This window comes from Bacillus rossius, chromosome 16, assembly GCF_032445375.1.
Source record: "Bacillus rossius redtenbacheri isolate Brsri chromosome 16, Brsri_v3, whole genome shotgun sequence".
NCBI lineage: Eukaryota > Metazoa > Arthropoda > Insecta > Phasmatodea > Bacillidae > Bacillus > Bacillus rossius.
Window position 1 is genome coordinate 11,737,920 of NC_086343.1, and position 23,450 is coordinate 11,761,369.

The window sequence follows — 23,450 nt, forward strand, 5'->3', positions numbered from 1 at the left end:
CGCTCCACTCGCCGAACACACCACAGCACTTCTCCACTCACCGAACACACCACAGCACCGCTCCACTCGCCGAACACACCACAGCACCGCTCCACTCGCCGAACACACCACAGCACCGCTCCACTCGCCGAACACACCACAGCACTTCTACACTCACCGAACACACCACAGCACCGCTCCACTCGCCGAACACACCACAGCACCGCTCCACTCGCCGAACACACCACAGCACCGCTCCACTCGCCGAACACACCACAGCACCACTCCACTCGCCGAACACACCACAGCACCGCTCCACTCACCATGAGGACGAAGCAGATGACGACCTTGAACACGCTGAGCTCCGAGAACCTCGTCAGCAGGTCGTTCAGGCTGGACGTGGAGAAGGCGTACATGTTGTACGGCCCAGACGAGCTGTTAGCGCTCCGCATTTGTTTTTGTACCTCCTGGGGCAGTCAAGACGGAAAACCCAACGTGATAAACAGCAATGCTACCAACTTCCAGGCACTTTTGTGCAGACAATAAAAAAAATTGCATGAAACATACATAATGAAATTCACACCAAATACAAGACTCAAAAAAATTAACCTTAACTCCTGTAGGGTAACAAGCTAATCCATCCATTGAACTTCTCTGGTTTGATAAATGCTCATTTCTGTTACACATTTCTTTGTCCTAACCAGTCCCTTCGCAACAGCCTCCTCAGTTTCAATCAATTTTATATCAGCTTGGCCTAGCTGTACCAGGACTTCACCACAGGAAGATGTCATGGTCAACAAAGACTGAAAAAAAGAAGTGCTTCATTGGAGATAAAAGTACTATCTTAACCTACCTCAGCATTGGGTACAATTTATTGATACTCAATCTCAAGGAAATCTTTAAGAAAGAAAATTTTTTTTCAGATTATTATCCATAGAATAACTTTCTTTTTACTATTATTATTTTGTAAATGTTTGTCACCAAGTAAAATCCAATTTTGCTTTCACTGGTAAGAGCCTAACTGGTTTTCAGTAATTTCATTATAAAAACCTACACGTAGATTAATAACTATATGCTTAATATACTTAAATATTAATTTCCTAACAAATAAATCAAAGGTGCCGATAACAATATCCTGATGTACCTATCTGTACTAAGTATTAAGCTGATATTTGATTGGCATTGATATAATTTAAAAGATATACAGAAAGATTGATATATTTATTTATTTTATTTTATTTATAATTGTAACATGCCAACTAACAGGACTAAGCCTTTAATGGTAGGCACACAATTAGACACAAATACATTCACAATAATAAACATAAATGAAAAAAAACAAAGCAATACAAATTAAAACAAAAAAAACACACATAACAAAGACAATAAAAAAAATTCAAATGTTACAATTTAGACAACACAGAACTAAAACACACATGATCATTAAGAACTAAGGAAAATAATTAAAGTCTTTATCAAATTTATTAAAGTTGGTTATTAGCCTAAAGATAAGATCATTATTTCTGTTAACTGTACATAAAGTGGAAGTTAAACGACCGTTAAAAGGAGGCACTCTGAAACCGGTGTTGTCAAGTATATATTTACAGTTCATATTGACATGTATAACAAAAATTGGCATCCCGAGCCAGTGCGGGAAGAGATGGAAAAGGTGGAGCGGGGAGGAGGGGAGGGGGTGTTACTGTACCTGGGCGAACCTCCTCTGCCACGTCTCGAGCACGACTGCGGCCTTCTCCTGCGTCCAGTCGATGTGGTGGACCTTGTAGGTCTTCGACCACAGCTCGAACATCTCCCGCTCGCCCATCAGCTGCACGACCGTCTGCAGCCCGTGCGCTCTGGAGGGAAACAAAGGAACGGCGCGCACGCGCGGGTCAGCGTCGTGGCCGGGATTACGTTTTCGAGGGGTGGTTCTGCAATGGTTGCGGCATGGGCATCGCAACCAGGGGGACGAGGGGGGGGGGGTACACGTCCCCGTCCCCCCCCACTAATAATAAAAGTCTTCTATTTTGTCCCCTCCAATAACATATTTAGTTTCGTAATTATATTCAAAATATGATTTCTGTGATACAACCCATGTGTTGCGCATGGTGCATTTAGTCCAATTGTGATAATGTGAGCACTGTGCTTTTACAAATTTGTTCTCTGAAAATATTTTTTATAAAAAATAAATTATATATTGCAACCAACTATAATTAGAACATTTAAGAAAGAAAAATGCTTAAAAACCACCTTTTTGCACCTTCAAACCCCAAATTTTCCCGGGGGAGGACCCCCGGACCCCCCCCCCCCTGTTTTCCCAGGGGATGGATATTCCTCAACAACTACATCAATTGCAGTCCCCCCCAAAAAATATATCCTTGCGACGCCCATGGTTGTGGTACCCATCTCAGCCTGTTGTGACATTCATTTGATGACTGTGGTGTTTAAAAATGATAAAACACAATAATTTTGCAATATTAAAAATACATAAGCATGTCAACAGTTAATCGGTATGTTCACACAAATATGTAATAATATTTCCCTGACTTTCCCTGACCAAAATCACACAGTCTAATTATTTTTTATATCTTACCTACTTGGCAATTTTCCGGAAGAAAAAACAAAACACAGCCTCTACCATTGTGCAGACTTTCACGTGATTACAATCATCATACTTGATGTAAAATCAGAATTATATTTACAACAAAAATGAAAAGCCTAACCGAACCTTGCATCCGCCATTTTATAGTGTACAACCATTCACACTAAAACAACTTTAAAAACAAACCCGATCTCACAGCCTGGGTGACGACAGATTGGAACACGACATTTTCCCCTTCAAATTACTATTGCAGGGGAGTCCCCGGATACAAGTAAATTCCCTAAACACACTTGGAAAAGTTTATAAACACAACTTATATCACTAATATTGACAATAAATAAATGTTTTTAATTATATGGTCCAGTATTCAAAATCAACTAAAGAAGGCTAAAAGATTTAAAAGTACATATGTATGTAATTTCTATTTGCATTTAGCCCCTTTTTTATCATCCTACGAAAATTTTGTTGCATTTAGTTCACTCTCTCATATATACACACACACACACAGGGGCGCAACAACTAAATTTCCAAAGGGGGGGGGGGGGGGGCAATATACCTTTTTATAAAGAATCATGGATCCCCCTTATTGAAGCGGGGGGGTCCAGGCGGGAAAATTTGTATTTCAAGGTGGAAAATGGTGCTATTTAAGCAGTTTTATTATTAAAAAATTGATTACACAGTAATTTCTTTGCCCCCGTTTGCCCCCACTTCAAGATTTCAGAAGTAGGGGGGGGGGGCAACATACCCTTGCCCCCCCCCCCTTGTTGTTGCGCCCCTGCACACACACACACATATATAAGGTGCTAAAAGAATTGTAACTTGAATAGAAAGAGCCGTGGACCCACTTCTTGATGTGGCCGGTCTTGTTCTTGACGGCGCCGCCGACCACCAGGTCCTCCGGCCAGTGCATGTACTTGGCCGCGAACCCGTAGCATCCGCCCGTCAGCTCCGCGCCCACGTCCGGCGGCTGGAACACACACACACGCACGGCACCTGTTTAGACTGTGCCGTTAAGAAATGCCAACATCAGAAAATAAAAAATTAAGTTTTTAAATAACGTTACGGGTAGGTAAAACAGTTTCGTAAGGATATCCCAATTAAATTTTTTAAACAGTTTTATCTTTGAATATACATACTGTATAGAAGTCGCCAGCCCAGGTTAAGATTTCTAATACGGTTTTGAGGTAGTTGGTTAATTCACCGCCGCAATCGCCACCATCTCTAGGGCATCGACTTGTGGTGGTCCCTAGCGGACAAGTGTTGAACTCTTCAAACACCCCTTCCCCCTCCCGTTGAACGACCTTGAGCTGCAGTGAATGATTGGTAGGGGGTGCGGGGAATGACAGCGGGTGACAGTGCTGCGCTCTAACGTGTAAATAACAACTAAGACGATACAGGACGTTACGGCAGCGCACTGCAGCGGTGAAGTTCCCAAGCTGCTCCTCATACGCTTCTGAAAAACGTAGAGTAAATCCTATCCACTCGCGACTTCTATACAGTATATATATTCAAAGGTTTTATTTATTACTAATATTTACATTACTAATTAAATCACCACACTTAATGTGTAAGTTCAAAAATCACTAAGCATCGCGCCTCTAGCGAAAAAAAAGGGGGGAGGGGGGTTATATCTCTCCTCCTCGCCCAACTCGCAACTTCACTCAACTCGCCCTGACGGAACTCTCGAAACTCCCGCGGACCGGCGTCGCCGCTTTTATACCCTTGGCGGTCTTTCTGGAACCGACTCGAGTGGTTGCGACGTGTCGCGTCATCCCCGGGCCGACCCGACGCTCGAAGCGTCCAGAATAACGGGACTTATTCACGCCACGCCACGCCACGCGGGATAGATAACAGCGCCGAGGAAGGGGAGAGCGGGGACAGGGGGAAGGGCCGGGCCGCTGTAATCCCGGAATGTATGCGCGCGTGACGTCAGCGGCCGTGCGGGACCCACCAGGCACGCCCTTGCCTTCCATCTTCGTAACAGTATAAAGAAAACCTGCAACTTTCTTAAACATAGTGACTTGAGTGAAAAAGAAATTTAACAGACATTAGTTCAGAATTTCTTGAATGGTGTATTAACAGAGTGGCAAATTGAGTATAATTTAAAATTATCATACTTTAGAAAAATATTTTAACAGTGTTGAATTATCTTGGTAGCAATGAACTAAGCATTTCTGTCATGTGCACTCGTGCGTATTTTCTGCAATTGAAACTGAAGTTATAATTTTCAACACTCATACTTTGCGGCTGCGAGTTTTGAAACAAAATACAAAGCACTTTAAACATAGTGTTTTGGTTGTTCCGTATTGGAAAATAGACAATCTGAAACATTAATGGTGAATATTCCCAGAAACGAACTACCAACGAAAAAAAAAGTCAAGGTAGCCAACATTTTCTTTCGAAATTTTAACTGCTTGGCGCTGAAAAACCAATTTCCATATTTACTAATTCAAAAATGTGACAAACTTCCAAAACCAAATTTAACCCCCTTAGGAGAGGGGTTTTCAAAAATTCCTTTCTCAGTGCTCATCTACGTTATATAAGGAACGCCTATGCAAAATTACATGATTTTAGGGCCACAGGTTCAAGCTGTGCGTTGTCGGTTAGTCAGTGTTAGAGTTTTATTAAATAGATACGTATCTCGGTGTCGCATGACACACACTTTGGGTTATCAATAACTTTTAAGACGTGCTGGGTGGGCCAGACATTTTCTTTGTCCTGTCCACAACCGGAAGGATTTTATACTTTCCCTACGCTTGAATCCGATTTCATTTAGGTATCTGTTACATCTAAATTAGGGGGTATAAGGTAGCTTATACGTGTCTGTGTAATTGTGGGTGTTTACGTAATAGAAGCACGATGTTTCCCAACCCCGATAAGGGCCGTTCTACAATGGCACGTAAACTGAGACGGATCACGTAATCGGAGACGGGGCTCCCGAAACATTACACTATCACGTCTGCTGCTGGAGAAGCATTATTGTTCTGCGCGTGATCGAAATGGAATTACGATTGTTTTCCTGCCATGTCTACTTACACTATTCGATAAAAGTTTAGCATCTCTGTACGACCTCCAAGCTCTTTCCCAGATCATTTCTATCTCCTCATTAAAAAAATGGACTGTACCCATGAATTTCGTGGTTTTGGGGTAAACAATTATTTATTCATGTATGAATGATAAAACACAAATTATGCATACGGACGATTAATCCAAATCTGTACACCACGTGAATTCGTGCTTTCAGTACATTTTAGGACTGACATAATTTTTTTTTCCTTTAAGGCGAACTAGGACACTCCATTTTGCAATTTCAATTATTTTTTTTTGGTCTGACATGGTCTGAGCTTGGAGTTTGGCTATATTTTGAAGTCAACACAACACAACACTTGTGAACTGGTGTTGTTATCGTGACAGTTGCAGTCGCCCGCGTGAAATAATACGTTTTTTCCTCGCGGCGCTTACAGGCTATATATAGCCTTTTAGTAAACATGTGGTTGAAACAAGGCGTAGAAGTTGTGGGAAATATGTTTATGCCTTTAAATGCCAAAAAAAAAGTATAAATAGTTAAAAATTAGAAATATAGCAAAAAAAATGGAAAAATGCAAAATGGCTGGGCCTAATCCCACGTAAGTTTTTTTTAAGCCATTAAATAAAACTTTTTTTTTGCAAAAAATAGTCTTTTCATGAATAGTTAAATATGTTTATATTATTAATTTATTTAAAATCGTGTACAAAAACAAAAAAAAATATTATAAGCATCATAATTTAGGATGATTTAGCATGGGCCTTGGGCGAACGATTCGGCTCCAGGATTCGCACCTTCAGGTTCTGTGTGTAACGGGATACTACACCGCCCGAGGAATTTCCTGGAAGAAAAAAAAACTTGAAGAAGTACGCCACAAGGGACTTCAAAAGTCTTGGGGGGGGGGGGGGGAACTCGCCAACAAAAGGGACCACCCTCACCCCAATCACTTACACTATATTCTTGCCCTGTGAACAGGAAGAAGGGGGGGGGGGGAGGGACATCACGAAGGAAGAAGGGAACCAGAGGAATGCTAGCCACACAGAGATGAAGACCTCCTGGCCAGACGAGAGAAGACACCTAAGATTCACTAGCCCCGAGTCAGCCTGAATAACCTATTTTCTTGCTTCGTGCATCTTCGTATAATTTTTTTTTTAAAGTAATTTAGGTAAATTTTGGTGTATTTACTATACAAAAATAACAATCTCCAAAAAATTCGCCTTCCCCCTCCTTATTTTAACCAACCGAAGGATACGTTTTCGCACAGAAAGGTAACTTGTAACTAAAATGAAAGTATGTTAAGTTAGATAAATTAGGCACGTAAAAAAATAATAATACGTAAAACCGTTTTCCGTCACAAATATTTTCAAAATAAATTCACTTAGTGTAATATAATGAGAGTAAATCGTCGCGCAATTGATAGTATGTAATTACGAACGCTTGCGCGAGTTTTTACGTCCGTTATAAGTACTACACATAGTAAATATCCATTGGGAACAGTAGTGCCAAAACAACAAATGCAAGCGAGATATCGTGCTAGAATTTCAATAAATAATAGTAATGTCGAGAAAATGAAAAAAAGAAGACAAGAAAAAACAACATGGCGTGTCAGACCGGACTATTAAAGTACAAGTTATTTTTATTTTAGGGAGCACAGATTTCACACGTATTTATTCCGACCACGAAGCTGCACTAGCAAGCGGCGGACTTCGGAGATGTTCGGTAAGGTTCGGGCGTCTGCCTCGACTTCGGTGAACCTTATGCTTGCCCCCCTCTCCCCCACCAAAACACTCAATCAGCCCCGTCAAGATGCCGACAATGAGGCAGTTATTGTGGTCGTCCGACAGACGCGCAACGAACGAGTTCCGAAGGGAAGGGGGGAAAAAGAAACAATAAAGAGCGAAGGATAGAGGGACAGAGACGTAACTTCTATGTTGGCGAAAGTACCTTATTGGGTGGTCTCTTTTGGGGGTTGGTTAATACGGTAGTAGTTCTCTGTGTACGTACCAACCTCAGACACAGTTGATTCATTGGTTGAAGTTGTTGTTCGTACGTTTAATTAATGATGATAACAGATGTTTTTTTTTCAAATACGATTGAATTAGTGATCAAAATACAGATTGGTTTTAAGACATTAAATAAACACGGTACTACTTAAAAAAAATGTTAATCGCGTGAGGTAATTAACATTTTTCTCTGTGTTTTCCGGGTTGTTCTTTAAGACACCTTTTCAATTCCCCTGAGTTTTCCCCTGGTTTTTAGCTTTTGTCTGCGGGAAACCTGGCTGAAGTAAAATAAAAGTTACAATAGCAGGACTTCTCCATCCGCGAGCGACCAAAATATGATTTTTTTTTTAAATTTCCCTTCTAATAAATCATAACATTATTGTTTTCTATCCATGTTATAAAACTATAATCTAACAAATGTAAATTTCGACAGAGTGCTGGCATGTCAATATGTATTGTACCAAAATCATGTAAAGTGTACTCTATATGCAAATAAAAACTCTTGAATTGAATTGAACTCGACTTGGCAGTTTCGAAACAAGCCTGTTGTAGCAGGTCCGATCGTCCCTGTAATGATGCAAATACGACGTACGGTAACCCACGCAGCGCTACACGGACTGCAACAATACGCGAAGCCATCCAGGGAATTGCCCGGGGCGAAATTCCGGCAAAGGGACACGTGAAACAAAGAGGAACTACTTATACCAAAGACGGTATTCCAACGGCCAATCAAGGCCGAGAAATCATCTTCCTCGAACGTGAATTCCCTCTGGTTTTCCATTTTTCCGGCCGCGTGTAGATATCTAGTGACTATTTGCGTTGACTAGCGACTGTGGGCGGTAAATGGAGGTTTCTTGGCTTGCGTTCAACTTTTCCATCTCCGCTCATTCCTCCACCTCCCCCTTCCCCTCTTCAACCACATCACCAGAAACTCCATAAACACACGTGCGGTTGCCACCCTTAAGACCACCATGAGCGTCGACGTGTTTCATCCACATCTGCTTCCGGAGGGGAGAGGTATAGTGCGTCCCAGCCAATCCGGACCGTGGAGGTATCGGTCTATGCAGTGGGTGTCTGATCCGGAGTTAACTGGTTAGCAATTGGACAGCGAAACCGATCGTAGCTGCATAAAGGCCAATATGCTGCAAATTTGTTTGATAACTTGAAAATAACTCGCTAGGAAGAACTGTGAAGATGCCAACAGTCGTAAATATTGCTAAATAAACATAATATTGTTACGATTTATAATGCGGGAGGAACTGGATTCGTAACGGATAGCTCAATTAAGTTTTATTACAGTTTTATTAATTACTAATATCTAAACTACTAATACATAATTGTACTTTAAAATGTTCGGTCACCAATCGCTGGCACTTAAAAAATTTTGATTCGCAAGTCACTCAATGACTGTCAAGTTCCACAGTTCTCACTCCTCACTGGAGCTAGGCTCAACAGTGGTTCGCCCCTTACCTTACTAATATCTACAATACTCATAAATAATTGTACTTAAAAATGTTCGATCACCAATCACTGGCACTTAAAAAATTTTGATTCGCAAGTCACTCAATGTCTGTCAAGTTCCGCAGTTCCCACTCCTCACTGGAGCTAGGCACAACATGGTGGTTCGCCCCTTACCTCGCGCCTGTCCACACACACACAGTCTCGCGCCACTCAGTCGCACTCTCTCGATTCCTTCACTCCGCGTTGCGCCACTCTCGAAGGGGTCTCTCACCCCTCTTCGCCGATGTCGCACTTCCCTTCGCTCGCGGAACACCCGCGGAGGCCGGCGTCATTGATTAATTCCCTCAAGCGCCCTTCTCGAACCGACGAGAGCGGCAATGACGTGTCGCGTCACCCTGGGCCCGAGCCTGACGCCCGAAAAAAATCCCCAGAAATGCGGCGCCCATTCACGCCAATCCGCGCGGCGGCCCACAGAATTCGCAAGGCCGCTCAGCGATAGATAACAGCACCCGAGGAAGGGCGATGCGTGGGAAACCGGGGAGGTAGGGGGGTGGAGACGACCCTTGTAATCCGTCATGCCTTTACGTCAGTGGACGGCACGTGACACGCCGCGTGACGTCAGTGGCCGTGCAGGGCTGCCAGGCAGCTCCGAACCTGGCGTCGTCATCTGGTCTCTCGCGTTCGTAACAATATCAACACATCCATAACAAATATGTTTAATTATTGTTTTTCGAACATTTAAGTGACGTTTGAAGTTTTATTTTCCAGCTCTGTCTTTTTTTTTTTTATGTCACACTGTTTATTCTGAATAGCTAGCGCAATGTCATTTAACTTACAAAAAATGCAGTCGAGTGTAAGAGAATATGCGTCGTTTTAACTCCGCCACCTACAAAGACGCATCATTTTTTTATTATTTTTTTATTGTCATCTTTATTGATAGCGAAGTTAGGACGATATGTCTTTTCTTACACTTTACCAAATTTTCTGCTATTACATCAGACATTGAAATTTTACAATAATTAGAATAACAATAACATAATTGATTATAAAATATGAAATAAGATAGAAAGCAGAATTAAGCTTTAACTAAATATTCAAAGATAAAAAGTGAATTTATTACAAAATTTAACCATAAAGATGTTTAGAGGTAACCAAAATTTAAGCATAGGCTGGAAATTAATTAAAGCTTTTAAAAAATCCCGCGTTGCCAGAACAAGATGATGTGAAGTATTACATTGAAACCAGTCACTCACACAAACAGATTCAAGCAGTAGGTGATCATTGGTGGATTTTTTTTTTCAACTTGTGTTTTAAATTAGCTAAGGGTTTTTTTTTTTTAATCGCCTTGTTGTATAACAGCTGACTAATGGTAATTAATACCATTAAAGGACTGGAGTTGGCAACAAAAAAAAATCGCAACGAGAGCCGGGTGATACAGCTTTCCTATGAGTGTGTGTGTGTGTGTGTGAGAGAGAGAGAGAGAGAGAGAGAGAGACAGAGAGAGAGCGAGAGAGAAAGAGCGCGCGCTGATCTGCTTATTCCTGCGAAACTGCTCCCAAACCGACGACGACACCAGTGAAGACGGGTCTCGACGTTTGAATCGGTCATCGGGGGGCGGACAAGCGGTGTGTGGGAGGTATGTGTGGGAGGTGTGTGGGAGGTTGTAAAGCAGAAGGTCTCTCTTCAGGGTGGCCGCGACGCCATCCATGCCTGTCCTGGGTTCAAACAACCCCTGCTCCCCCTCCCACCCCCAACCCTCCTGCACAAAAACATTTTCTCGCCGTGACATTTCTGTTCTGGAGAACCACCCCCCCACCTTCAACCTTACCGCCGGCAAACCGTAACCTCTAAAGGGTCGCGTCACCGGACATTTCCCACCTCGTTCAAAACGTACCCGAAGAGGGAGCATAGAAGGCCTTGCGGAGACTTGAAGGATGGCCCCCCGACCCCCACACGATTGTTGGCCGCGTCCTGAATGACTTACCATCAGCCATGCCGACCCTTCCAAAAGAAAAAGAAAAATACCGCTTTTGATGTGGGGGGGGGGGAGGGGGTCCGAGGTCGACATTTCCAAAAACCCCGGGCACGGCGCATTGACTTTTACTACCTCGGTGGGAGGGATGTGAGGAAAGCTTGTTGAGAGGAGGGGGAGGGGAGAAAGAAACGTCTCTGGGGCGGCAGGTTAATGTCTTTATCGCTTCCCTGCGTGCAGAGCGCGCGCAGATATACACCGTTGAAAATTTTTTCACCTTTTAACCTACCAAGGAACCCTTGGTCACAAATTAATCCAAGCATCTCCGTAGAAATTCACTCACAGTTGAACATGACCACAAAAAAAATATATTCTTGGTATATTAACAATACATTTCTTAAAAAAAAAAAAAAAAAAAAAAAAAACTGGTTATGTATGCAGAAAATTATGTTAACGTGTGTGTTTACCTTTGTTAAGATAAAAAAACACACGACTTCAGTTTCTCAGTAAACTGAAATAACGAAGAAAGTTATTCGTTGAAAAAAAAAAACTGTAAATTTACTGTGATTTCTAACAGTGTACCTGCGTGGGGGCTTCGACCCGTTCCGTCGTAATGCGGTTTGTTTCAGAGTCGGCTAGAACTCAACAACCAAGAACTGAGACTAAACACACTGTAAAAAAAATTTTTTTTGTCATTAAAACTGAAATAACCGTGTAAAATCACATGAAAGCAACTGTATCGCTATAGAAAAAAAAATTTTCGCGGTAATACCAGTAGCTACTTACATTAGTTTAGTTTAAATCTTAAACCGTTCCCTGAATAGCTTTCCAGTATTAATTGCGCACATTAATAACCATGATAAATCAGAATAAATTCCTAATGTTAAATATTCGAATATCTTTTCCATGGTTTTAAAAAAATTAATGCTTGCATAAAACACCAATCAAAATTTTAAATGATGCTCCTTCCGATTTTTGTTAAGTGCGACAAAAACTATGTTCAGTATTGTTTCCGAAATTGCATATCATATATGCAAAAAAATAACCATAGCAATGAAGTAGCTTGGCTTCTGGGTTGTACGACGTTTTCAGTCGACATAGAGAAACACTCCTTTCAGGCGAGAAGTACTAAATAAAGGCAGGAGAACTTGTCATGACGATAATCTCAGTAGGTAACTTCTGCCCTGATGATGGCGACTGCAATGTCGACCGAAACGTCGGTAACAGTGGCCGCGAAAGCTTGCGATCTTTTTTTTTTTTTTTTTTTTAAACCATAGCGATGTTTTGTTTACTTAATAATTTATTTCGTCGGACTTAATTGGTAGCGAGCTTCCTTTAAGTACAGGCTGAAAAAACATCTTTGTAACAACTGCTTACCATGACCACTTCGCCGCTACCCTACAGCTTGAATCTGTGTGTGAGTGTGCGAGTGACTGGTATAATATAGTAGCACCTATTTTTTTTCCCCGGTTTTGATACTATTTGCTGTTTGTTTAATTACTTTCCTTTTTACGTATGTCTATGCTTAATTTTAAATTACTTTAAATTATTTATGGCTGAATCTTTTGTAATAGTTAATATTTGAACATTAAGTTAAAAATTTCTTTGTTCACTTAATATTTAGTCAACATCTGCTTATACACATGCTTAATTTTTAATATTCCACTATTTGATGTAATTGCAGAAAAGTGGTTAAGTGTAAGAAAAGGCGTGTACCGCCTTAACTTCGCCGCCAATAAAGACGATAAATAAATTAAATAAATAAATAAGGCGATACGCCTTTTCTAGCGCTTAAACCACATTGAACGTGTACGTTAACACTGCAAAGTTAAAAAATGAAATAGTGACCGCACAGCAAAGCACTCACCTGGCCCAGCTTCTTGTTGGGAGCTGTGTCTGGACACTCTGCATCGCTGGGGTCCAGACAGGGTTTCTCTTGGTAGCCCGTACTAACGCCGGCCTGAGAGCAGAGAACAGACATTGCCGTCACACTGTGACATTTTTATTTTTGCAAGCGGAACAGATATACATACAGACATTTGTAAACTTGTTCATTTTACATTAAAAAAAAAACAAACGTATCAAGACGTGAGTACAGGGGCGTAGCCAGGATTTCTTTTTCGGGGGGTGTTTACTTACACCCTGCCACCGTACTAGGGGGGGGGGGGTGTCCGGGGGCCCTCCCCCGGAAAAATTTTGATTTTAATGTGCAAATTGGTGCTATTTAAGCACTTTCATAATTAAAATATTGGATTTAAATAACATAAATTTGTGTCCCGACTTTATGATATTTTTAACGAGACACTGTTGAAACCACATTGCTGAATATTAAGGGTTATCGGCTCAAGGGTTCTTTCTTAGATTCATCTAAGTGCATTTGCAACAGCTAGACAACTGTAAATTTTGTCATAAGTATATTATATATTTAATATTTCGGGGGGTGTTTGGACACCCAAAACACACACCCCCCCCCCCTGGCTACGCCCCTGCGGCGAGAGTATTCGCAGCATAATTCGGATTCTTACCCGGTCATTTGTGCTTTTGTGTGTTGACCCAGTACCGCCAGCAGTTAAATTTATTTGTAAGCTATTATTCCCTGAATAGCTTTCCAGTATTAACTTCGCACATTAATAAGAACAATAAAACCAAATAGTCAAATTATTGAATATTTTATTGTCTTTTCCATGGTTTTAAAAAAAAAATATATGCTTGAATGAAACATAAATTAAAATATGCGCCAATTTTTGCAAGAAATACTCAGTGTTATCTCCAAAAAGATAGTTCATATTTGCAAAAAAAAATAACTATTGCTATATGTTGTGGGGGTGGTATGTTGAATTATTTTGCTTCTATTATTTCGCGTTTTTTTTCACATTATTTTTAATATAATATAGTAATATAACTATATTAAATTGTTTATAAAAGTTTTTTATACTAAACAAATCTTTATTTTTTTATGAACTTGGAGGAAAAATTTTTATGTCAGACCAAGCATGTAATGAAACCATGAAATCATGTTGCATGTTTTTGGTTTAACCAATATTGTATGTAGCCTTCATATTAAAACTATTTTTTTTTTTAAATATTACAACTTAATAAATAAAAAATTAGCTTTTCCTAGAGCCTAAGGTATTCAGGGTTTTGGAAAAACCTAATTTATTATGATTGATTATTGCTGTTACTGAATGTAGGGATTTTCATTGATACAAAATAAGTTCTAACCCTGAAGGAAAAAAAAAGGATACCGCATTTTGACCACCATAAATAAATAGCCATTTAAATCATACCAAATAGAATGTGATGGCGACCAACTAATATTGTGGTAATGAATTTACAAAAAAAAAAAAAATTACAAAGAAAACTTATTTTCCGCGATGATTTACATTATGAAATAAACGTGACTGTGATTTAACATTATACATCTCTCTCTCTCTCTCTCTCTCTCTCTCTCTCTCTCTCTCTCTTTCTCCCTCCAACACATATCATCTTTATATATATATATATATATATTTATTTAAACTTCAACACTATCCCAACTCATCACAGTAAATTTACTGACTTTTCAATTAAGAATGAATAAACCAAATGTTATTTTTAGCTTCAGGAAAACTGAATCTTCGCACAAACTAAACTACGCTGGATTCCGATCTCCGAGATTTGTGTTCCTTTGCAAACGGGATTAACACACACTTGGGAGAAAGAAGAGAATTTCTGCTGTGGACTTAGCAGTTTTTTTTTTTTTTTTTTTTTTTTCAATATTTTATTGCTATCCCAAAAGTTCACAGATTCATTTCGCGAGAGGGTAGAATCCAAACTTGATCACGTTCATTCTGCTTTAGTTATTGGACCGAAATTCACCCAAAGGACTCTGAGCCAATGAAAAACCCTCAACTAAAGAAGTATCGAATAACAGGAATCCCGGTTAAGAGGTGTAATGAGTTAGTAGCCAATGAGCAGGTGTTATTTTGCCCAAAAAAAAAAGTATAGGAGCCTGGAGTCTATCCTAGAGGTCACGGAAAACGCGAATTTTTCCAGTCCCTAGTCACAAATTTACAAAGACGCCCTTAAATTTACGAAAATTTCTGGATAATTTGCTAACAAATGTTTATCGTAAATCTGAGGTAAAACTTTTTAACAGTGTAGTAGCTTGGCTTCTGGGTTGTAGCCGTGTCCTTGGCAAATAATTCACCGACGTTTCGGTCGACATTGCAGTTGCCATCATCAGGGACCACGGCTACAACCCGGAAGACAAGCTACTTCAGACAATGGCCGTGAATGCCTGCGAACATTATTTTTATCAGTGCGTTTGCTTTTTTTTTTTTTTTTTAACTATTGCCATGAGAATGTTCACTGGTCTCTCGTGTATTCCAACAGTAAAAATGGCGTACTCGAACTCACCCTCTTCATATAGTCTTCAAGCGTGTCGAACGGGAACGAGAAGTGCAAGCTCTTCATCTGTTCGATCAGATGCAGCGGGCTTAGATTCGTCCACCTGACTTTGGAGCCGAGTGCGCTAGGGGAGGGGAGGAAAACAAAAAACGTGCATTCAGTCTCGCTACTGAAAGCGAGCAATCCATTTCATAACAACTCGTTAAAAAGCCTTGGTTTCACACGTCATTTTTAATTATTTTTTTTCGTTACTTTTTTTTTAAAGACTAGTTCTAAAAATTTTGGCACGATACCTCCCTTGCATTAGTTGTTTCGGCACTGATATTTTCAACGGATATTCACTTAGTGACGTATAATGGGCGTAAAAAGGTGCGCAAGTCTTCGTAATTATAATCACTTGCGCGCCTTTTTACACCCACGATTTTACACTAAATAGCTAGTTATCTGTTGAAAATATTTGTGGTGAAACAACAAACGCTAGTGAGAATTTTATAAATAGCCATTAATAAAATTTAGTGACAAAATAAAAAAAAAACTAAAAATCAATATGGTGTGTGAGACCAACCTTTAAGGGGAAGATATAGAAGTGGAAATGCGGTTCTCAAGCCAGAACAATTTTCTATTTTCAAAATTTAGCTTTCTTAAATCATACTTCGTAATTTATTGTAATGCCTGAATTGACTATCAAATAGTTTACCGTGTTAAGTCATTGACTTTAGTATTTAATTCATTCGTAGCAATGACCACAACTCTTATGACACTGTCAATATACACTGTCATGGTTACCGAAAACCTATAAATGTGTTATATCTGCATTAACAATGGCCAATTTTCAATACTAAATGACAAAGATATTTTTATGACCTTAAACTGCTGACTCTAATATGACCTCTTTAAGTTTATATCTCTCCCCCTTAAGAAAGCACCAAATTTGGCTAAAAATAAAAAGTAAGAAGTTGGAGATCCGCAAATTTCCTTTGTTCATTTGGGGTAAAATTAGTTTTGGAACACGTGTACATTTATGTCTCTTTCATGAGGCTACTGAAAACCAGGCACAAATGAATTTGGGGGTATACCTAAAACTATTTGGCAGCAGATGATTATTACAGGTGGCTTCTTGAACACAGTATTGTGAAATCTAGCCAAACTGCTTAATGAATTTACTAATTACATCGTATCCACGAAAACCAAATTCCGTGATTTTTTTTACTAAACACGGGTTTTTTTTTTCGACCTTTTCCTTGCACTCAGTGTCTAATATTAAATGTAAATGGCGTAACTTACGGTATATGTACAGGAAATTCAGGTCCCAAAAGTTTAGATCCTTCCCAAAAACAGTCGAGCGGAGTTATAACGGCACAAGGAATAATATCTTGAAATATCTGGAAAAACACGAAACATAGCCGTTAAAAATGCATTCCTGTGTATGAATTAACTCACATATAGGTAAGTACCATTCCACTAAAGTGATCATGTCATGTTAACTTACTTGGTCTATATAATGTTCATCGAAATTCGGAATACTGGGCGAGTAACACATGTCTTTCAGTCTCCAAGTTCTGAAAAAAGAAAAAGAAAAAAAACACGTGTCATTCTCGGCAGAAAACATTTCACACACAAAATATATATTTATTAACTGCACATAGCACCAAATTAAAAACTACCGACAACAGAGCTCTTTATCGCTGGACTCCGCGTTCACCATATATAAAGCCATGGTATCTTTTCCTTCGAGGCTTTATAAAATACCGTGTATACGTTCACAGCTACTTAATGATTTGCCAGAGTTGAGAGAAACATAACTAACTCCGGACTTGTTTTATCAAAGTGTGGGAAGAATTGGACTTAAGGTTGGATGTATGCCGTTTAACTAAAAGTGCACATATTGAACATTAAAAAAAACTAAGTTAGTTTACTTTCAATTCGATGTATGATTTGCTGTCAAAAGTCTTAATTTAAACTCTTAAAATATGCCATTGAAACTGGGAAATTCATTTATGGACACTCTGTACGTCAACTTTTTTTTTTTATCTTTGAGCTAGATATTTTAAAAAAAAACTCTCCAGTAGGTCAGTAATCTGTAGGTATGGCAAGGTGTATAATCACGGCGAAGTATGACAGTTCCAAAGTTTGATGCCGTCAACCGATTCGTTCATGCTGACCTCGCGTGGCGATTTCAAAGGATAAAGGAGTAGCGCGAACAAACACCGCCTTTCTCGTTGTGTCGGCTCGGGATGTCGCGACTCGTCACTGCCGCTCTCGTCGGTTCGAGAAGGGCGCCCCAGGTACTTAAGCAGCAACGCAGGGCCTCCGTGAAGCCTGCGAGTGCGAGGAGTTCCGCGAGTGAAGGGAAGTGCGACATCGGCGAAGGTACCATTGACCGAAAATGGATAGAACCACGGACTAAACACCCATTTCAAACGTCGCACGAGTCAGCAGCCAACGAACAGGGGGGGTAGGGAACTTTTTTTTCAATCGAGCATACCCAGGCATGTGGAGTCTATCCTAGAGGTCAATGAATCCGCGGATTTTTCGAGTCCCTACAAGATCTGACACTTCTTTGGTTGAGGGTTTCTCATCTGTTAACCAATAGAAGGTAAAAAAAAAAAAAGACACACCACGAATTATTCCGGTCTGCAATCACAGAATGCGTCACACAAGAATCGAGGGGGTGGAGGGGGAGGGGAACCCACATGTCGGGGTGGAGTGGGAGGGGGAACTCACATGTCTAGGTGGAGGGGGAGGGGAACACACGTGTCGTGATGGAGCGGGAGGGGAACTCACATGTATCCAGGGGGAGGGAGAGGGGAACTCACATGTCGGGGTGGAGTGGGAGGGGAACTCACATGTCTCCAGGTGGAGGGGAGGGGAACTCACGTGTCTCCAGGTGGAGGGGGAGGGGAAACTCACGTGTCTCCAGGTGGAGTGGGAGAGGGAACTCACATGTCGAAGAGGTGGACGGTGACGGAGGCCGCCGCGCGCACGACGGCGAGGTGCGCGAGCAAGGCGGCGGGGTGCAGCAGCGACGCGGTCTCGTCCCGCGACGTCTGTATGACCAGCTGGTGCGTGCTGGAGTCGGCCTCGCCGAGCGCGGCCTGCGTGTAGCGCAGCTCGCGCTCCAGGCGGCCGCCCTCTGAAACAACAACCAGCAGCGCTGTCCATCTGCCTTTGGCTTATTTATTTATTTATTGTCTTTATTGGTGGCGAAGTTAAGGCGGTACGCCTTCTCTTACACTTAACCACTTTTCTGCAATTACATCAAAGATTTGAATATTAAAAACTAAGCATGATATAGACTAAATATTAAGAGAACAAATTAAAATTTGAACTTAATGTTCAAATATTAACTATTACAAAAGATTCAACCATAACTAATTATAAAGTAATTAAAAACTAAGCATAGACATACATAAAAAGGAAAGTAATTAAACATACAGCAAATAGTATTAAAACCGAGAAAAAAAAACATTAGGTGCTACTACATTAAAACCAGTCACTCGCTCATTCACACACAGAATCAAGCAGTAGGGTAGCAGCGAAGTGGTCTTTCTTTTTCTTTTTTTTTTTTAGCGCAACTGAAACAATTACATAAATACAGTATAAATTCAGTCAAATATAAAAAAAATATTTTAATTACGTTATTTGTACGCGTCAATCAACACTTGTCAAAACTTCACGAAGCCACCGCACTCGTGCGCGAGGCGGCTGATCAAATCTTGTTGGTGCCAGTACACAAGCGAGCACGAAACAACAACCAGCAGCGCTGTTCATCTGCCTTTGGCTTCTTTTTTTTTTTTTTTTAGCGTAACTGAAACATTTACATAAATACAGTATAAATTCAGTCAAATATAAAAAATCATTTAATTACGTTATTTGTACGCGTCCATCTACACTTCGTCAAAACTTCACGAAGCCACCGCACTCGTGAGCGAGGCGGCTGATCAAATCTTGTTGGTGCCGGTACACAAGCACCTATGGTTGAAGATGACTTCGTTGGGGGGGGGGGGAAATGGTAGAAGTGGGGGAAAGGGAGGGAAAAAAGCGAAAGAGAAGGACAGAGATGGTAGGGGAAGCCTGCCTCGCTCGCGTGCTGGCTACTATGAGGCACTGGAGCCCTCTAGCGGTGTCTTTTGAGGCTGTTGAGTGCGCGCTAGACGGGCCTATCTCCACGAACCCCGGGTGTACTATACACTGCGGTCTAGCCGCGCGTATATAATTCTCATTTAACTAATGGGCCCACCCAGTCGGGAGTGTATTAAGTGTTAGTGGGGCGGGTAGGTGCGACGCTCGCTGGTGCTTCTAGCGCAAATTCGCCTCTAAGCGCAAGGCCTGTGGTCTGGCATGCAGTCTTCCCTTTCGTCCATAAGGCAGCTATGAGATTTCAACAGCAACCACAACATTAGATAGGCGGAGAATGAAGATAACATGTGTAATGCAAGTCCCTTGAATTGTTTCAAGAATCTGTACTAGGCCTTTTCATGTCTACAAATTACTCTGAAAACACTTGTTTGGCCCATTTTTTTTCTGTCCTAAAAAAAAAAGTTTTAAAACGAGATATGAAACAGAACTGCTCGTTCGCCCTCGCCCTCGCCATATGCTTTTCGTAAACAGACCCCACTCGGATATCATGAGTGGTTTTCAAATCACGCGGTTTCTTCTGAAGGTCTGCACACCGTGTGTGTGCCCGGGCAGGTTGGGACCTAGTTCCGTGCGCGCTAAGAACTGATGATATACTATTCAGGCAGACAAACTAAGTCTCCGTTGCACTCACCACGTTGGGTTATCGCTTTTATTTTCACGTATTTTGACGTGACGTCTAATAAATCGATGAACGCCGGCTGCACGCACGAAAAAGAATGACTCATTGTCCCGTTACGCACATTGTCCCGTTACGCTTTGTCCCGTTACGCTCATTGTACGCTTGCGCCGCATCTATCTCTCTTCCACTCGATTGGAACAACCATCGATTTGACTTTTTCGAGGCACATTAAACTTGAAACACTCCCATTCGTTTCCTACTTTTCCTATCATCGTCCTATCCTTAACAGAATAACACAGATTGGAAGAAGTTAAATAGCTAACATGTATAAAAGTTATAGTTAAAATAATCTCTTCGTTAAAGTAATAAACATATTTGAATTAATGAGTGCAAATAAAAGTAAATTTATCAATTAAATTGTAGATTTCATTTCACTCCTTTGTATCCATACAAAATAGTGATAATTCAATAAAAATGATTCAATTTTATTCATAAAAGTATGCAATCATTTCATCAATGTTTTGTTATGACGTTGTCACGTTAAACTATCGTCCGTAAACCGACTTTACAGACAACCAATTTTTTTTATGTGCAACATCTTGGCTCTCGGTATACGTAGGGACTGGAATAATTCGAGATTTCAATGACTATCAGGATATAGACTCCACGATCCTCCGTGGTCACTGACTCGTTACGCCTATTGACCGGGATGTTCGTGATCCGATAATTCTTTTGTTGGTGGTTTCCCAACTGACTCGTGTCCTTCAGGTACACTGTGGTCCGATCACTGAAGCAAATGAAGGTAAACGAGTTTGGATTCTAGTCGCGAAATTAATCCGTGAAATTTCCCGGTCTCTAGGTATGCGGAATTTGGTGGGAGTAATTTCGTGAATGGAAGGGAAATGTGTAACCACGCTGTTGCCACCTGTGGCAGATGGCGCGAACCAAAATTCACTAAGCCAATGGGAAACTTTGTAGTATTGATTGTTTAATGAATTTTAACAAGATGGGCAGTATTTTTAATAAAAAAAATTTGTCGAAAATTGGTCCGAAGCCGGGGTTTGATATTTTTTTTCAGAGTCATTCTTCGCTTTTATCGGAGCCGTTTCATTATATAGTTTAAAATTCCACTCTCCAAATCGAATGATTCGATAGTCTGCATAGCTGCTCCGACAACGAATTCTAGTGGCGCATGCAGAAACTATGTACGTGTGATTCGCATCAAAAAATGTAGTTGAAAACACTATTTGCGTATATGTATCCCACTTGGCATTATTTTAAAGATTTCTACGTGAAATTTCGTTACCGAGTTTCCTATAACAAGTGGATTTACAACATGAGAACACATGAATTTGCTCGTTGCCGAAGTTAGATGTTAAACATCACTAGCGAGTACTGAAATACTTAACTAAAATGATTTTTAAGTGAATCTTATTTACAGGCGATAGAATAAGTCAAGGCCATATAGATAGCTCATCATCTATCTGATTAACAAGGAGAATAAATGTCGAAATATATATCCAACCCGGTCCGAAAATGAAAAGTCTCTGGCTTTGATATAGTTTGTCTAGTGTAATCTGTCTCGAATCTGAAAGTTCTCGAAAGTAGTACCAGTGGGGTACCCATTCCCCAAACGGTCACTTGCAAAGCAATCACGTGATTTTTGTTAACGAACAATGAAAACCACATGTCAGTTGTTAACAAACAATGTTGACAGAACGACAGTTTACAGTGGCACCCCCCGCCCCCGCCCCCCCCTTGAAATTAAGAAGCCCCTCAATAGGAGGGGGGGGGGGGGAGGCCCTCACTTGCGCTTGCAAAAGCGTCTGTGAAACGGGTTGGATGTCAAAACTATGTCTTATGGAAAACCTTCTGTATATTTTTTTTATTTTTCTGCTTATTGCATGCAAGTAGGCCGAAATATGAGTATTGTACAATACAAGAACCCTATTCAGAGATGACGTGTTGGTTAACAACTCTACGCGTAAAACTCTTGAGCCACAAGATACCAAAACCACTCCCCCCCCCCCCTCTTTTTTTTTTCCTCATCGGCGAATTCAACAGAGTTGCGCCTCTCCCACTAATGATACATTTGAGAGTTGTCAAATTTGAGACTATTTGCATGGCTCAGGCTACATATCGGCTTGAAACTGAGTATGTTAATACTGTTGAATCCGATCTCGAGAAGGATTGGAAAAAAAAAAGGGGGGGGGAGGTTTGTAGACGATAAACAATGGTAGCTTTGAGTAGTAACTACGCCCTGCATGTGCTCGTGATTATTTTTTTCTTTTGTCCGACCAGTTGCGTGACGAGAATAAATCTGTAAAATTTGCAGATATTTTCTAGCACTGGGGTAGATAGAATCTACGTTACTGTACGTAATGAGGGAAGTGTCATTTTGCTGACTGGCTGACTGCAACATTGTTACTCGAACTAGGGTCAATTTCTTTTTCTTCAAGTTTGTGATATGCTTCAGGGGGTGTCAAGTAACACACGATACATTGACAGTATCGAAATGCACGCTATATATATATTTTTTTTTTAGCTCGGTATCATATCCAATACAAATGCGTAAATTTTCATGTCTCCATAACATGGACCACTCAATCAATCGCATTTAAAATAAGAAAAAGCAGAAAGACCGTTAAAAAAGTTAGAAAAACAAAGTTCAAGCATTAAAATGATGGAAAGGATAAATTCATCCTGGTATGCGCTTTAATGCTTTTTTTTTAATAGTTTTAAGGCCTTGTTGATATGAGCAGTTATATCCATTATTTGGTGTCGTGAGCACTGTCAGCGGCACCATTGAATATATATAACTTATAGAAGTCGCGAGGGGATAGGATTTATTATTCCAATTTTCGGATCCAAAACTGAGGTAGTTGTTAGCTCCGCCGCTAGACAGCTCTTCTTTCCACAAGAGGGTACTCGTAGTTACCAGCTTCCACGCCAGAGCGCTGTAGCGTCGGTTTTTTCAAGGTCGTGCGCGTAATTCTCTGTTTCACTCTATCGAGAGGCGGTGCCTTTTGTTGAAATCCGAGCGCTTAGATACCGGCGGGCGCAACTGAATTGGAGGAGTACGGCCACCGAAAAAAAAAAAAAAAAAAAAAAGTGCGGTTAAAAGATGCCAACATCAAAAATTAAGTTTTAATAATAAGAAAACTACAGAAATTTCTTAAAGCGTATCAGATTGGAATGTACAGTATAGTGTACATTCCCACTGACATTCGTAGTTCAGAATTTATAAAATGTTGTGTTAACGG

General features: G+C 40.6%; 1 protein-coding gene across 1 annotated transcript in view; it reads right to left on the reverse strand.

Moving 5' to 3' along the window:
* Positions 1-23,450, reverse strand: part of LOC134540309 (protein patched) — a 118,692-nt gene that overhangs the window by 27,786 nt on the left and 67,456 nt on the right. Inside the window, exons 3-10 of the mRNA XM_063382969.1 lie at positions 18,372-18,561; positions 16,918-16,987; positions 16,713-16,810; positions 15,438-15,552; positions 12,907-12,999; positions 3,424-3,545; positions 1,685-1,832; positions 303-446 (exon numbers count right to left, since the gene is read on the reverse strand). Of these exons, the coding sequence (XP_063239039.1) occupies positions 303-446; positions 1,685-1,832; positions 3,424-3,545; positions 12,907-12,999; positions 15,438-15,552; positions 16,713-16,810; positions 16,918-16,987; positions 18,372-18,561 (980 nt within the window). The remainder of the gene's footprint in view (positions 1-302; positions 447-1,684; positions 1,833-3,423; positions 3,546-12,906; positions 13,000-15,437; positions 15,553-16,712; positions 16,811-16,917; positions 16,988-18,371; positions 18,562-23,450) is intronic.